Below are 12,889 nucleotides of genomic sequence, written 5' to 3' on the forward strand. Positions count from 1 at the left end.
GAAATTCATTTCGTTGTCTCTAACTGAGACAATGACAATAAATTTGAATACAATACAATACAATACAATGTTTGTGTGTGTGTGTGTGTCTGTATGTATGTACATAGGTATGTATTTTACATATATACATATATATTGTATATGTGTGTGTTTGTGTGGGTGTGTGTATATACAAATAAACAAACACACAATAATAGTGTGTAGGAAGGAACTGCAGATGCTGGTTTATACCAAAGATAGACACAAAGTGATGGAGTAACTCTAGGATGAAAGAAAGGACGAAGAAAAAGGATGACACATCCAATAATAGTGCAAAGACAAAACTAAAGACGCAACCGAGTCTATGTAGTTCAGAGCTTATTTAGAGTTTGTAGTGTTTATTAAGCTGATGGCTGCAGGGAAGAAACTGTTCCTTAACCTTGATGTTAGAGTTTTCAGGCTGCTATAGTGTGGCCAGGGTGTTGTGGGTCTCTGATGATACTGGCAAAGGGGAGAGGAGAGCTCCTCGCAGCACCTGGTGAGAGAGGGACCCACTGGCGGTCTCTTTAATGCGCCGCTTGTGTCTGGTTTGCCGTGAATGACGTGTGTGTGTGTGTGGGGGGACTGAGCCGCTGCCCCCTGAACACATCCCAGCTCAGCTCACACAGCGATGCGCCCCGGCAGCGTCGCCAGCAGCAATCGGGGCTGGAGCCCGGCTTGTGGTGTGTGTGTGTGCGACCGTGTGGCGGGGGCGGCGGGAGGGGAGGGGGAGCCGTGAGTGAGACCCGGAGGGGAGGAGAGGCTGGACAATAGCAATAGCAATAGCAATGCAGGGGGAGATGGTGCAGTGAGAAGGAACTCATGGGGACAGTGCGCCAGAGCTCAAAGGTAAGCCGCAGAGCCTCTTTATATTTCCAATGTGTGCACGTCTAGTGATTCATGTTGCAATCTTCCACTGAAACAGTGCTAGGTTGCCGGTGAGCGTGTGGAGGAACGCGAAGATTGAGATTTGGGAGAGATGTATTGTCGACATTGGCGGGTGGCTGGTGTTATTTCATGTGTGTTTGCAGTGGACCTGTCCTTGACTGTACACTTTTCTCTTTCTCTCTCCTGTCTCTATCTCTCTCTCTCTTTGCCAGTGTTAGGCCAGACAGGGGGGAGATAATGAACCCAGAGCTTCAGAACACGTCCCGTGGACATGGTCGCTGGTTGTCCCAGTCGCTGGGTAATGGTTCTGCCTTGGTGCCGTTCCCGGACGGTGTCAACCCGTGGGACATCTTGCTCTGCACCTCGGGCACTGTCATCTCCTGCGAGAACGCCGTGGTGGTGGTCACCATCTTCCACAGCCCCAGCCTGCGAGCTCCTATGTTCGTGTTGATCGGGAGCCTGGCCGTGGCCGATCTCCTAGCCGGAGTGGGGTTGATAGCTCACTTTGCGTTCGCCTACCTGCTGCCCTCGGAGGCGGTGAGGCTGGTGACGGTGGGGTTGGTGATGGCCTCTTTCTCCGCCTCCATCTGCAGCTTGATGGCCATCACTATTGACCGCTACCTCTCTCTCTACTACGCGCTGACATACAACTCGGAAAGGACGGTCACTTTCACCTACGTGATGCTGGTGGTCCTGTGGGGTCTGTCCGCCTCCCTGGGCTTTCTCCCCGTCCTGGGCTGGAACTGCCTGAAGGACGAGTCCACCTGTAGCGTGGTCAAGCCCCTGACCAAGAACAACGTGGCCGTGCTCTCGGTCTCCTTCCTGCTGATGTTCGCGATGATGCTCCAACTGTACATCCAGATCTGCAAGATAGTCATGAGGCACGCCCACCAGATCGCCCTCCAGCACCACTTCCTGGCCACATCTCACTACGTGACCACCAGGAAGGGGGTGTCCACCTTGGCCATCATACTGGGCACCTTCGCTGCCTGCTGGATGCCTTTCACCGTGTACTGTCTGGTGGCCGATTACACCTACCCGTCCATCTACACGTACGCCACCCTGCTGCCGGCCACCTACAACTCCATCATCAACCCTGTCATCTACGCCTTCCGAAACCAGGAGATCCAGAAAGCTCTCTGGCTCATCTGTTGTGGTTGCATCCCGCCCAACATCTTACTACGAGTGCGCTCCCCCAGCGACGTATAATGAATTGTTCAATGGATCCACTTTAACAAGCAACTGTATATTTTCTCAGGCAGTTCCTCGTTGCTGTCAATACACCGTGATCTATTTCACTTCAACTCTTCTCGCTATTATTAATACGTTCAGGTTCATTCACCGGTGACTTTTCCACGACCTGACCTACGAGAGGTACCAACATCGCCGTCTTTTTTTTTAATCCCTGCAATTTAAATCTACAAAAATATTATCGTGGCTAATGTTTTTTTTTTGTAAACAAATATTTTCTGGTGTATAAATTATTTACAGGTGGTCGCTTCCATTTCTAAACTCTTGAAACTATTTTAAGTGATTTCATTTTCGATACATACAGCAATGTCTTAATAAATCACCGCATATATTGCCAGGACTTTCAGCACTTTGTTGTTTCAATGTGAAAGATGTGTATTAATAATATAATTGGTTTCTGAGATAATGTGTTATACTTCCAATATACAAAAGTTAGAAAGAGAATATTATTATCTACTATTTTAAGAACTGTATGCGTTAGTTTTAATCTGTAAGCAGCAGAAGATAAACTGGTTGATTTTAATCTTGTTTTCCTGTTGTTTGGATGTAGTTTTAAGAAACTTACAGTTAGAATCATTAACTGAAATTATATGTGGGGTAGAGACAGGGGAGGAGAGAAGCACATTTTTAAATACAACCAACTAAAAATGGTCTCCTCGCTACCTTAGTTGTTGCTCTCTGCTCTTTGAAACCCATTCTCACTTTTCACTTCATAATCTGTGCTTTCTTCCAAATCCCTAAGCACTTGAGCTATGCTTTAGAACATAGATAGAACATTACAGCACAGGAACAGGCCCTTTGGCCCACAATTATGTCAAATTAAACTGATCTCATCTGCCTGTACATGATCCATATCCCTCTATTCCCTGCACTTCCATGTGCCTATTCAAAATCCTCTTAAATGGCACTGTCGTATCTGCCTCCACGACCACCCCAGGCAATGCATTCCAGGTCCCCGCTACTCTCTGTGTAAAAACACTTGCCCCACGCATCTCCATTAAACTTTCCCCCTCTCACCTTATAGCTCTCTAGAGTTGGACATTTCCACCCTGGGGAAAAGCCTCTCATATTTATACTCTGGAACCTAGCCATTGTAAAACATTCTTCAGTCTGAAAAAGGGTCCCAACCCGAAACGTCACCTATCCATTTCTTCCACAGATGCTGTCTGACCCGCTGAGTTCCTCCAGCACTTTTGTGTTTTACTCAAGATTTCAGCATCTGCAGTTCCTTGTGTCTTCATTATAAATTCTTTTTTTTTAAATAACACTATGAATATTTAGTTGTGCTCTGTTTGAATCTGAACTCATTTTATGTTTTCACTCTATATTAACAAAATTACATTGAAATCAAAATCCTCCTGATTAAATTGAGAAAATAATTTCCTTAAAGATAATACTACCAGTAAAAAGAACTGCACATATCATGTGTAACATGATAAAATATTAGTTTAAATCCACAGAAATATTTATTATCATGTCACTTTGTTATATTTTAGTTCACAGGCATCAATGGTTCCTTATTCAGAAACAGCTATTAGTCAATGCAGGTTCATGAGCCACATCATTTACAGTATATAGATTTTCCATCATTGACCAAGTGAATATTGCCAGCAACTATCTAATATGATAGATATTCTCAGTAAATTACTTTTTATAGTAAGTAAAGTTTTGTCGTGCTAGGTCGTAAGTAATGTTTGTAAGTATATAAAATACTTAAGTAGAACATAGAACAATGCAGCACAAGAACAAACCCTCCACCCCACAATGCCATGACCATCACTTATCTGCCTGCACATAATCCATATCCCTCCATATCCATACACCTCATAGAAATCTAATCCAACAGCTAATACCTGGGTTGAAAGCAGATTCGCTGTTGTCTCTTTATATCTGTCAAAATGCAACTGAACTATAAATGTAAAAGCACCGTGTTACGTGGAAATGTGTTTTTTTATATATTAATAGTGAAATGCACTTTATTTTAGCAAAAAAAGGCACAATCATGTCATATAGAAAAGGAAACAGCACTGATTATTGTTACATTCTCCTATTATCATTTAAATGAAAATAATTTTCATTGTAAATTGTTATTAATTTTGTATACATAAAATGTGATGAAATAAAGTCATTTCTTTAAAAAATGGAATTGCAGTTATTATGAGGGAGGTGAATGAGCTAAATAGTATACCAGTGTGTTGTGTTACATGAAGGTGGGAACTGGTTTCATCCTTGCATTTATCAATGGTTCAATTCAATGGTTCAGTGGTACTTTATGTAGGGGGATATGGGCCAAGTGCGGGCAGGTGGGGGACCTTGGTTGGGCTGGAGGGCCTGTTTCCTTGCTGTATGACCCTATGACTCTAATAGTACTTTATTGTCACATGCTACAGAGGGGCAGCACAGTGGCATGGTGGTGGAGTTGCTGCCTTACAGCGCCAGAGACCCTGGTTCGATCCTGACTACAGGTGCCGTCTGTATGATGGTTCTATGTTCTCCCTATGATCACGTATGCTTTTTCCGGGTGCTCTGGTCTCCTCCCGTAAATCAAAGTTGGACAGGTTTGTAGGTGAATTGGCTTCTGTAAATTTTCCCTAGTGTGTAGGATGCAAAAGTGGAATAACATAGAACTAGGGTATGGGTTGTGGTTGGCCAGTTTCCACGCTGTATCTCTAAAACTAAATACCTAGGTAGCATGAAATTCCTTGTTTACATGTACATACAGTTCAGTATAAATACTATACATAGGCACAATCATACCTAAGTACAAGAGTTTAAGAAGAGTAGATTACACTGAGGCAGTACACAAGGGTCACCATATTTCTGGTACCATCTTGTACCCTTCAAGTTCAGAGTTGTTAAAATTGTCGAGTCTTAACGGCCATAAAGGCCCGTTGTCCTGACGGTGGCACTGGGTCAGAGTTGCAGGGGTCGGCCTGGCGTGCTGGTGTCCTCCTCAGCTGCTCCGCCGCTCCGTTTTGCTGCAGGCCACGTCCAACCCGTGTGCTCGGCTTCCTGGCGAGGCACCCAATCTAATCGAGCCAACCTCAGAACCCCCAGAGCATCTCAGAGGACATGGGAGGTGAGCCCCCAGCTTACTCACTGGCACCTCTCCTCCATCCGCCGCCATCTTGAAGTGCCATTGTAAGATCCTGGGAGGGGAGGGGAGGGGAGGAGAGGTGTTTGGAGAACTTACCAAAAATGAGAGAATTCAACGTTCATACCCAAGTGAAGTACGAAATTAATGGGAGTATTCTCAGAAAAAATATTGTTTCTTTGAGTAATCCATATCTTACTAAATTTAACCTACATTACAAATATTCATAGGCGATGCAGGCCGGGGAGAGAGGAATAAACAATTTAGGTAGAATTCTTCACCAAATGCAACAATCTTAAATGAAGTAAACTTCTCATTCCACAATGCCTGAAGTTAAACACTAGCCCCTGCGACAATTACTCTCAACATATTATTTAAAACAACAGACCCAGAATGATAATTGGAAATATAGGTCATGTGTAATGTAAATAGGCAAAGAATACAATCTGAAGTTCAAGATCATCTTTAATCAGTATTCATATTATAGCGGTACAGCAGATTGTTAGTTGTTAGAACATCGTGACCGCTTCCAAGACTGACCAGTGTGGGAAGTGGATGTTAGTATAAATCGTACAGTAGGGTGGGGTTAGTGATGCTATTCTACAATGATTGGTTCTCATGCATAAACCAATCTAAATGTACCGAGATGCAATGAAAAACATTGCGCGCAATCCAGACAAATCATCCCATACATGAGTACATCAAGGTAGTACAAGAGATTTAAAAAAAAAGGAAACAGAGTGCAGAAAAGTACAGATTTAAAAGAAAAGTGTGAAGGCTGCAATGAGGTAGGTTGGGAGATCAGGAAATCGAATAATGAAAGGCCTAGATAAAGTGGATGCAGAGAGGATGTTTCCAGTAGTGGGAGAATCTAGGACCAGAAGTCAAGGCCTCGGAATGAAAGGACATATCTTCAGAATGGAGATGAGGAGGAATTTCTTAGCCAGAGAGTGGTGAATCGTGAGTACATGCATGGTCTCATTGGGCTGAAGCGTCCGTTTTCCTGCTGTGTCATTCTCGAACTCAATTACTAAAGCGACAACTCAAAAGCATTTATCCAAATGACTCTATCCAGTTTATAGCACTTTGGTTAGGTCACATTTGGAGTATTGCGGACATTTTCTGGTCACCCCATTATAGGAAGGATATGGCTTTAGAAAGGATGGCGAGGAGGTTTACCAGAATGATGCCTGGATTAGAGGGTATTAGCTGGAGAGAGAGGTTGGATAGACTTGGATTGTTTTCTCTGCAACATTATTTTCTCTGTTAGAAGTCTATACAATTATGAGAGGCATAGATATGGTAGACAGTCAGAACCTTTCACCCAGGATGCAATAATCAGATACTAGAGGGCAGAGCTTTAAGGTGAGAGGGTCCAAGTTTAAAGAATAAGTGTGGGACATGTTTTTACTGGTGAGTACCTGGAACACGCTGCCATGGATGGTGGTTGAAGCAGTATGTTACATAGAAACATAGAAAATAGGTGCAGGAGTAGGCCATTCGGCCCTTCGAGCCTGCACCGCCATTCAATATGATCATGGCTGATCATCCAACTCGGTATCCTGTACCTGCCTTCTCTCCATACCCCCTGATCCCTTTAGCCACAAGGGCCACATCTAACTCCCTCTTAAATATAGCCAATGAACTGGCCTCAACTACCTTCTGTGGCAGAGAATTCCAGAGATTCACTGTGTGAAAAATGTTTTTCTCATCTCGGTCTTAAAAGATTTCCCCCTTATCCTTAAACTGTGACCCCTTGTTCTGAACTTCCCCAACATCAGGAACAATCTTCCTGCATCCAGCCTGTCCAACCCCTTAAGAATTTTGTAAGTTTCTATAAGATCTCCCCTCAATCTTCTAGTTAAATGTTAGTGGCATTTAAAATACTTTTAGATAGGCACATGGATATGCAGGGAATGAAGGGATATGGGTTATGTGCAGGTAAATAGGGATGGTCTTGGCATCATATTTGGCACAGACATTGTGGGCCAAAGGGCCTGTTCTATGTGCAGTACTGTTCTATGTTCTATGTTCTACCAGCTGTACCATTGTCTGCCCATTTTTGTATCCTTTGTACCCTTATCTTTCCAATCTCCACTCTCTCTCCCTCCCACGCCATCCTTCTCCCTCCCTCCATATCTCTCTCTCTCTCTCTCTCTCTCTCTCTCTCTCTCTCTCTCTCTCTCTCTCTCTCCGTCTCCTCTCTCTCTCTCTCTCTCTCTCTCTCTCTCTCTCTCTCTCTCTCTCTCTCTCTCTCTCTCTCTCTCTCTCTGTCTCTGTCTCTGTCTCTGTCTCTGTCTCTGTCTCTCTCTGTCTCTCTCTGTCTCTCTCTGTCTCTCTCTGTCTCTCTCTGTCTCTCTCTGTCTCTCTCTGTCTCTCTCTGTCTCTCTCTGTCTCTCTCCGTCTCTCTCCGTCTCTCCCTGTCTCTCTCTGTCTCTCTCTGTCTCTCTCTGTCTCTCTCTCTCTCTCTCTTTTTTTTCTCCACCAGTCTCAGTCTCAGGCTTTGTCTCAGTCACAATCCAATCTCCTGTCTTTTTTATTTTAATTCTGTTGCTAATTTGACTTTAATGTACCACTCACTCCTATCATTCATGATGATGGAGATGTAGCAGAACCTAATAATCCCCAAGGTTAGAGATCCCTCGTTCATGCACGATCAACAAATCACAAGGAAAGATATTTACTCTGAAGCACGAAGTGAATTCAGGTAAAGTTTGGGTCATGATTTATATCATGCACAATTTTTATCCAAATTTGAAATAGCAGTAATTAGCACGGGAATATTTCAGTGTTAACGTAAGTGAGTTGTGAAAACAGAAAATAATATTTAATACCTTTTTTGAGAACTGCAGCTGTGACTGTGAGGATGTAATGGGGGGGGAGGGGGGGCTGGAAAAGAGAGATGGGGAAGGGACAATGCCTGGCAAGTGAAAGGTGGAGGTATAGAAAGGAACTGCAGATGCTGGTTTATACCAAAGAAAGACTAAAAGTGCTGGAGTAATTAAGCGGGTCAGGCAGCATCTCTGGAGAAGAAGGTTCCTGACCCGAAACATCACCAGCCTTTTTGGCCTTTGTCCAACCATCTGCCTATCAACGTCCCCTCACCTGTATCCACCTATTACTTGACAGGCTTTGCCCCCTGCCCCTCCTATCTTTTAGCGTCCTTCACCTCTTCACCAGAATCAGCTGGAAGAAGGGTCCTGACCTGAAACGTCACCCATCCATGTTGTCCAGAGATGCTGCCTGACCAGCTGAGTTACTCCGGCACTTTGTGTCTATCCTCAAGTGATAGGTGGATACAGGTGAGGGGGGAGGGAGGGGTTGATTGGCAGATGGGTGGAGTGTGGCAAAGACTAGAGATGAAAAGGAGACAAAAGAGTGCAGATAAGGAAAGAAGAGGAGTGAGATGTAAATCTGGGGAGAGGGAATAGGTGGAAGGGGAGAGCGGGGAGGTGAAAAAGGAGGATAAAAGGGAAATGCGGTGAAAATTGCCCAACGCATCACCGGTTCCTCACTCCCCTCCATTGAGTCTGTCCAAAGCAAGCGTTGTCTGCGGAGGGCGCTCAGCATCGCCAAGGACTGCTCTCACCCCAACCATGGACTGTTTACCCTCCTACCATCCGGGAGGCGCTACAGGTCTCTCTGTTGCTGGACCAGCAGGTCCAGGAACAGCTGCTTCCCTGCGGCTGTCACACTACTCAACAACGTACCTCGGTGACTGCCAATCACCCCCCCCCCCCCCACGGACACTCCTCCCACAGGAAAAACACTATGTCTGTATACATGTAAATAGAATTTATTTATTGAAATCATATTCTATGTCGCTCTTCCAGGGAGATGCTAACTGCATTTCGTTGTCTCTGTACTGTACACTGACAATGACAATTAAAGTTGAATCTGAATCTGAATCTGAAATGTGGGATTCAGGTACAGGAGATGAGCGGACAGAGGAGGCGAAAGGATGACTAGGTGTTGGGTGATGTCAATCCTCTCCCCATCCCCCCACGTCTCCAAGGTGGGAGACCCAGCCCAGCCCAGCCCAGCGTCGGAGACCCAGCCCAGCCCGGAGTCGGTGATGTCGCCGATGTCGCCAAACGGAAAGCGGAGACGTTGATCCCGGCGGAGGAGAATGATCAGCGCCCGCTGTGAGTCCCCACACAACGTCTTCCCTCTTTTTTTCTCTGAGCTCACTGAGCTAGAACTCTATAATTCTGAGATGTCGCAGAGCTGGTAAGGGTGCAGAGAAGATTTACGAGGATGTTGCCAGGTCTCGAGAGCCTGAGCTATAGGGAGAGGTTGAGCAGACAAGGACTATTCCTTGGAGCGCAGGAGGATGAGGGTTGATCCTATAGAGTGTACAAAATCATGAGAGGAATAGATCGGGTAGACACAGAGTCTCTTGCCCAGAGTACGGGAATCCAGAACCAGAGGACATTGGTTTAAGGTGAGGGGGGGAAAGATTTAATAGGAACCTGAGGAGTCGTTTTTTCACACAGAAGGTGGTGGGTGTATGGAATGAGCTGCTGGAGAAGGTAGTTAAGGCAGGTAGTAGCCACTGGGAGAAAACTCAGGGAGAACGTGTAATCTCCGTACAGATAGCACCCGAGGTCAGGATCGAACCCAGGTCTCAGACACTGCTCTACCAGCTCTACCTAGGCAGCAACTCTACCAGCTGCACTCCTCTGCTCCGATTCTCTAATGCCAGTACACTACCAGCTGCTTCACCAGGGAGTATTGCTTTACCTTTTATCATGCAATTCTGCATTCATTTTCTCAGCTGCATCTGTGAGACAAAAACGAGGGTGTGATTCGGGACGATAAAGAAAATGTGGAGAACATCCATCACACGTCTGATGTGTGAGCTGAACGCAATAGACTTTTAATTAGCACCACGGAAAGAAGCTGGAGCAGCGCAGAGATTGATTTCTTCGGAATCAATTTCACCGCATTATCTATGAATGTAATTTAGTGCCTGTAATAGGGTACACAGAAAAGAGTGATCGCTCCACATCAGCTGCAGCTCACACCGGTTCAATGACCAGTTGGCAGTTAACTCTGGATAAATGTATTTGATGCAGGTGCGGGATTTCAGCAAAGGGAACAAGGGGTGGCACGGTGGAACAGCAGTGGAGTTGATGCTTTATAACGCTAGAGACATGGGTTCGATGCTAACTATGGGTGTTGCCTTACAGACAATAGACAATAGGTGCAAGAGTAGGTAATTCGGCACTTTGAGCCAGCACCGCCATTCAATGTGATCATGGCTGATCATCCACAATCAATACCCCATCCCTGCCTTCTCCCCATATCCCTTCAAGACATCTTAAATAGATCTTTAAGAGATCTAACTCTCTCTTGAAAGCCTCCAGAGAATTGGCCTCCACTGCCTTCTGAGGCAGAGAATTCCACAGATTCACAACTCTCTGTGTGAAAAAGTTTTTCCTCATCACCGTTCTAAATGGCTTACCCCTTATTCTTAAACTGTGGCCCCTGGTTCTGGACTCTCCCAACAGCGGGAATATGTTTCCTGCCTCTAGCGTGTCCAAACCCTTAAAAATCTTATATGCTTCAATAAGATACCCTCTCATCCTTCTAAACTCCAGAGGACATTAGCCCAGCCGCTCCATTCTATCAACATATGAGAGTTTGTATCAAAGATTATAGAGGAGCGGTTTGTATGTTCTCCCTGTGACCATGTGGGCTTGCTCCAGGTGCTACAGTTTCCTGTGGGGTGTAGGGGAAGGGGGTTAGGGGGAGAGGGGAGGGGAATGTAAGTAGAAATTTCTTAAAATTAGAGAATTCAATATTCATACCCCCTGGATTGTAAGCAGCCCAAGCGGAATATGAGATGCTTTTCCTCCAATTTGCATGTGGCCTCACTCTGCCAATGGAGGAGACCCAGGCCAGAAAGGTGAGTATGGGAATGGAAAGGAGAGTAGAAATGTTTGGCATCCCATGGGCCCAGGCAGACCGAGTCTACGTTTGATCTTGCCGATGTACAGGAGCCCACATCGGGCTCACCGAATGCAGTAGATGAGGTCAGAGGAGGTGCATGTGAACCTTTGTCTAACCTGAAAGGACTGTCAGAGTCCCTGGACAGAGTCGAGGGAGCAGGTATAGGGACAGGTATTGCATCTCCTGTGTTTGTGGGGGGAAATACCTGGGAAGGCAGTGGTTTGGGTGGGAAGGGATGAGTGAACCCAAGAGTTGCAGAGGAAGACAGTAAGGGGTGGAGATGGGAAGGTGATTGGTGGTGGAATCGCTTAGGGGGTGACGGAAATGTCAGAGGATGATGTGTTGGATGCGGAGGCTGGTGGGGACCAGGGGAATTCTGACCATGTTGTGTCTGAGGGGAGGGGAAATTTCCTTTTCTTCCCAAAATAGTCTTGCAATTCTCAAGCTACCTGTTAGCATGAATTTTCATTCTCAATGATTTCCATCATTTGCAAACTTGCTTCCGTCCTTCCTTTAATAACCAGCTGATGAAGTTTACAAATGGGTGATGTTACCTGGCCTTCAAAGGCAGCCTCCCTTTGATCTGAACCATGCATTGTGAGCCTGTAGTCGGGAATTCTGCACATTTTTCATTGCTTGTCCTGTTTTTGCAGCTGCAGTGATTTTACAGAGTTCATGAGATAAGGTAAAGTAAATAATCCCAGGGATGATTGGGTTAACATATTTGATAGCACGTGTTTGACAGCACTGGGCCTGTACTCACTGGAGTTTAGTAGGATGAGGGGGGACCTCAGTGAAACTTACCAAATAGTGAAAGGCCTGGAAAGAGTGGATGTGGGTGGATGTTTTCACTAATGGGAGAGTCCAGTGCCAGAGGCCATAGCCTCAGAATAAAAGGGCGTGTACCTTTAGAAAGGAGATGAGGAGGAATTTCTTTAGTCAGAAAGTGGTAAATCTGCAGAATTAATTGCCACAGGAGGTTGTGAAGGCCAAGTCAATGGATAATTTTAAGCTGGAGATTGGCAGATTCTTGACTAGTACGGATGTCTGCGGGCCCAGTAGACGACATCGTCGGGAGCTCGCAGGTCACAGGTTGGTGGCCTGTTTTTCTGGAGCTCCCGCAACAACAGTTTTGTCAGCTTCGGCCTCCCCGGGCCGCGGAGTTTGAACCGGCCCGTTTGCGGAGCTCGGATTCAGCCGCGGGACTTGCTTATAATCACCTAGTGGGGTCACAACATTGGATGCCTGGATTGCCTCAGTGCAGAGGGAGAACAAGGAGGGAAGAGACAATGACTTTGGGACTTTTTGCCTTCCATCACAGTGAGGAGGTGCCTGGTGGACTCACTGTGGTGGATGTTAAACTGTGTTGAGTGTGTGTTTTGTTACTTATTCTATGTTATGACTGCAGGCTAAACCATTTCGTTGCACTGATAAGTGCAATGACAATAAAATTGAATCTAATCTGAATCTAATCTAATGTCAGGGGTTTTGGGGAGAAGGCAGGAGAAAGGGGTGAGAGGAAAAGATAGATCAGCCATGATTGAATGGCAGAGTAGGCTTGATGGGCCAATTTAGGTATAGGTTTATTATTGTTATATGAGGTGCAATTAAAAGCTTTTGTTTTGCATACTATCCCATCTGATCATACCAATGTACTGTATTAATAGTATAATACTATAATTA

The 12,889-nt window shown here is 45.4% G+C and overlaps 1 protein-coding gene across 1 annotated transcript; it reads left to right on the forward strand.

Moving 5' to 3' along the window:
- The first annotated feature begins 490 nt into the window (after positions 1–490).
- On the forward strand, positions 491–3,045 carry gpr12 (G protein-coupled receptor 12). The gene is made up of 2 exons (XM_033022816.1): positions 491–867; positions 1,119–3,045. Exon 2 carries the CDS (start codon positions 1,144–1,146, stop codon positions 2,113–2,115), a length of 972 nt encoding a protein of 323 aa, XP_032878707.1. The 5' UTR covers positions 491–867; positions 1,119–1,143; the 3' UTR covers positions 2,116–3,045.
- Positions 3,046–12,889: the final 9,844 nt, after the last annotated feature.

The sequence above is a fragment of the Amblyraja radiata genome, chromosome 6 (genome assembly GCF_010909765.2).
Source record: "Amblyraja radiata isolate CabotCenter1 chromosome 6, sAmbRad1.1.pri, whole genome shotgun sequence".
Taxonomy (NCBI): Eukaryota; Metazoa; Chordata; class Chondrichthyes; order Rajiformes; family Rajidae; genus Amblyraja; species Amblyraja radiata.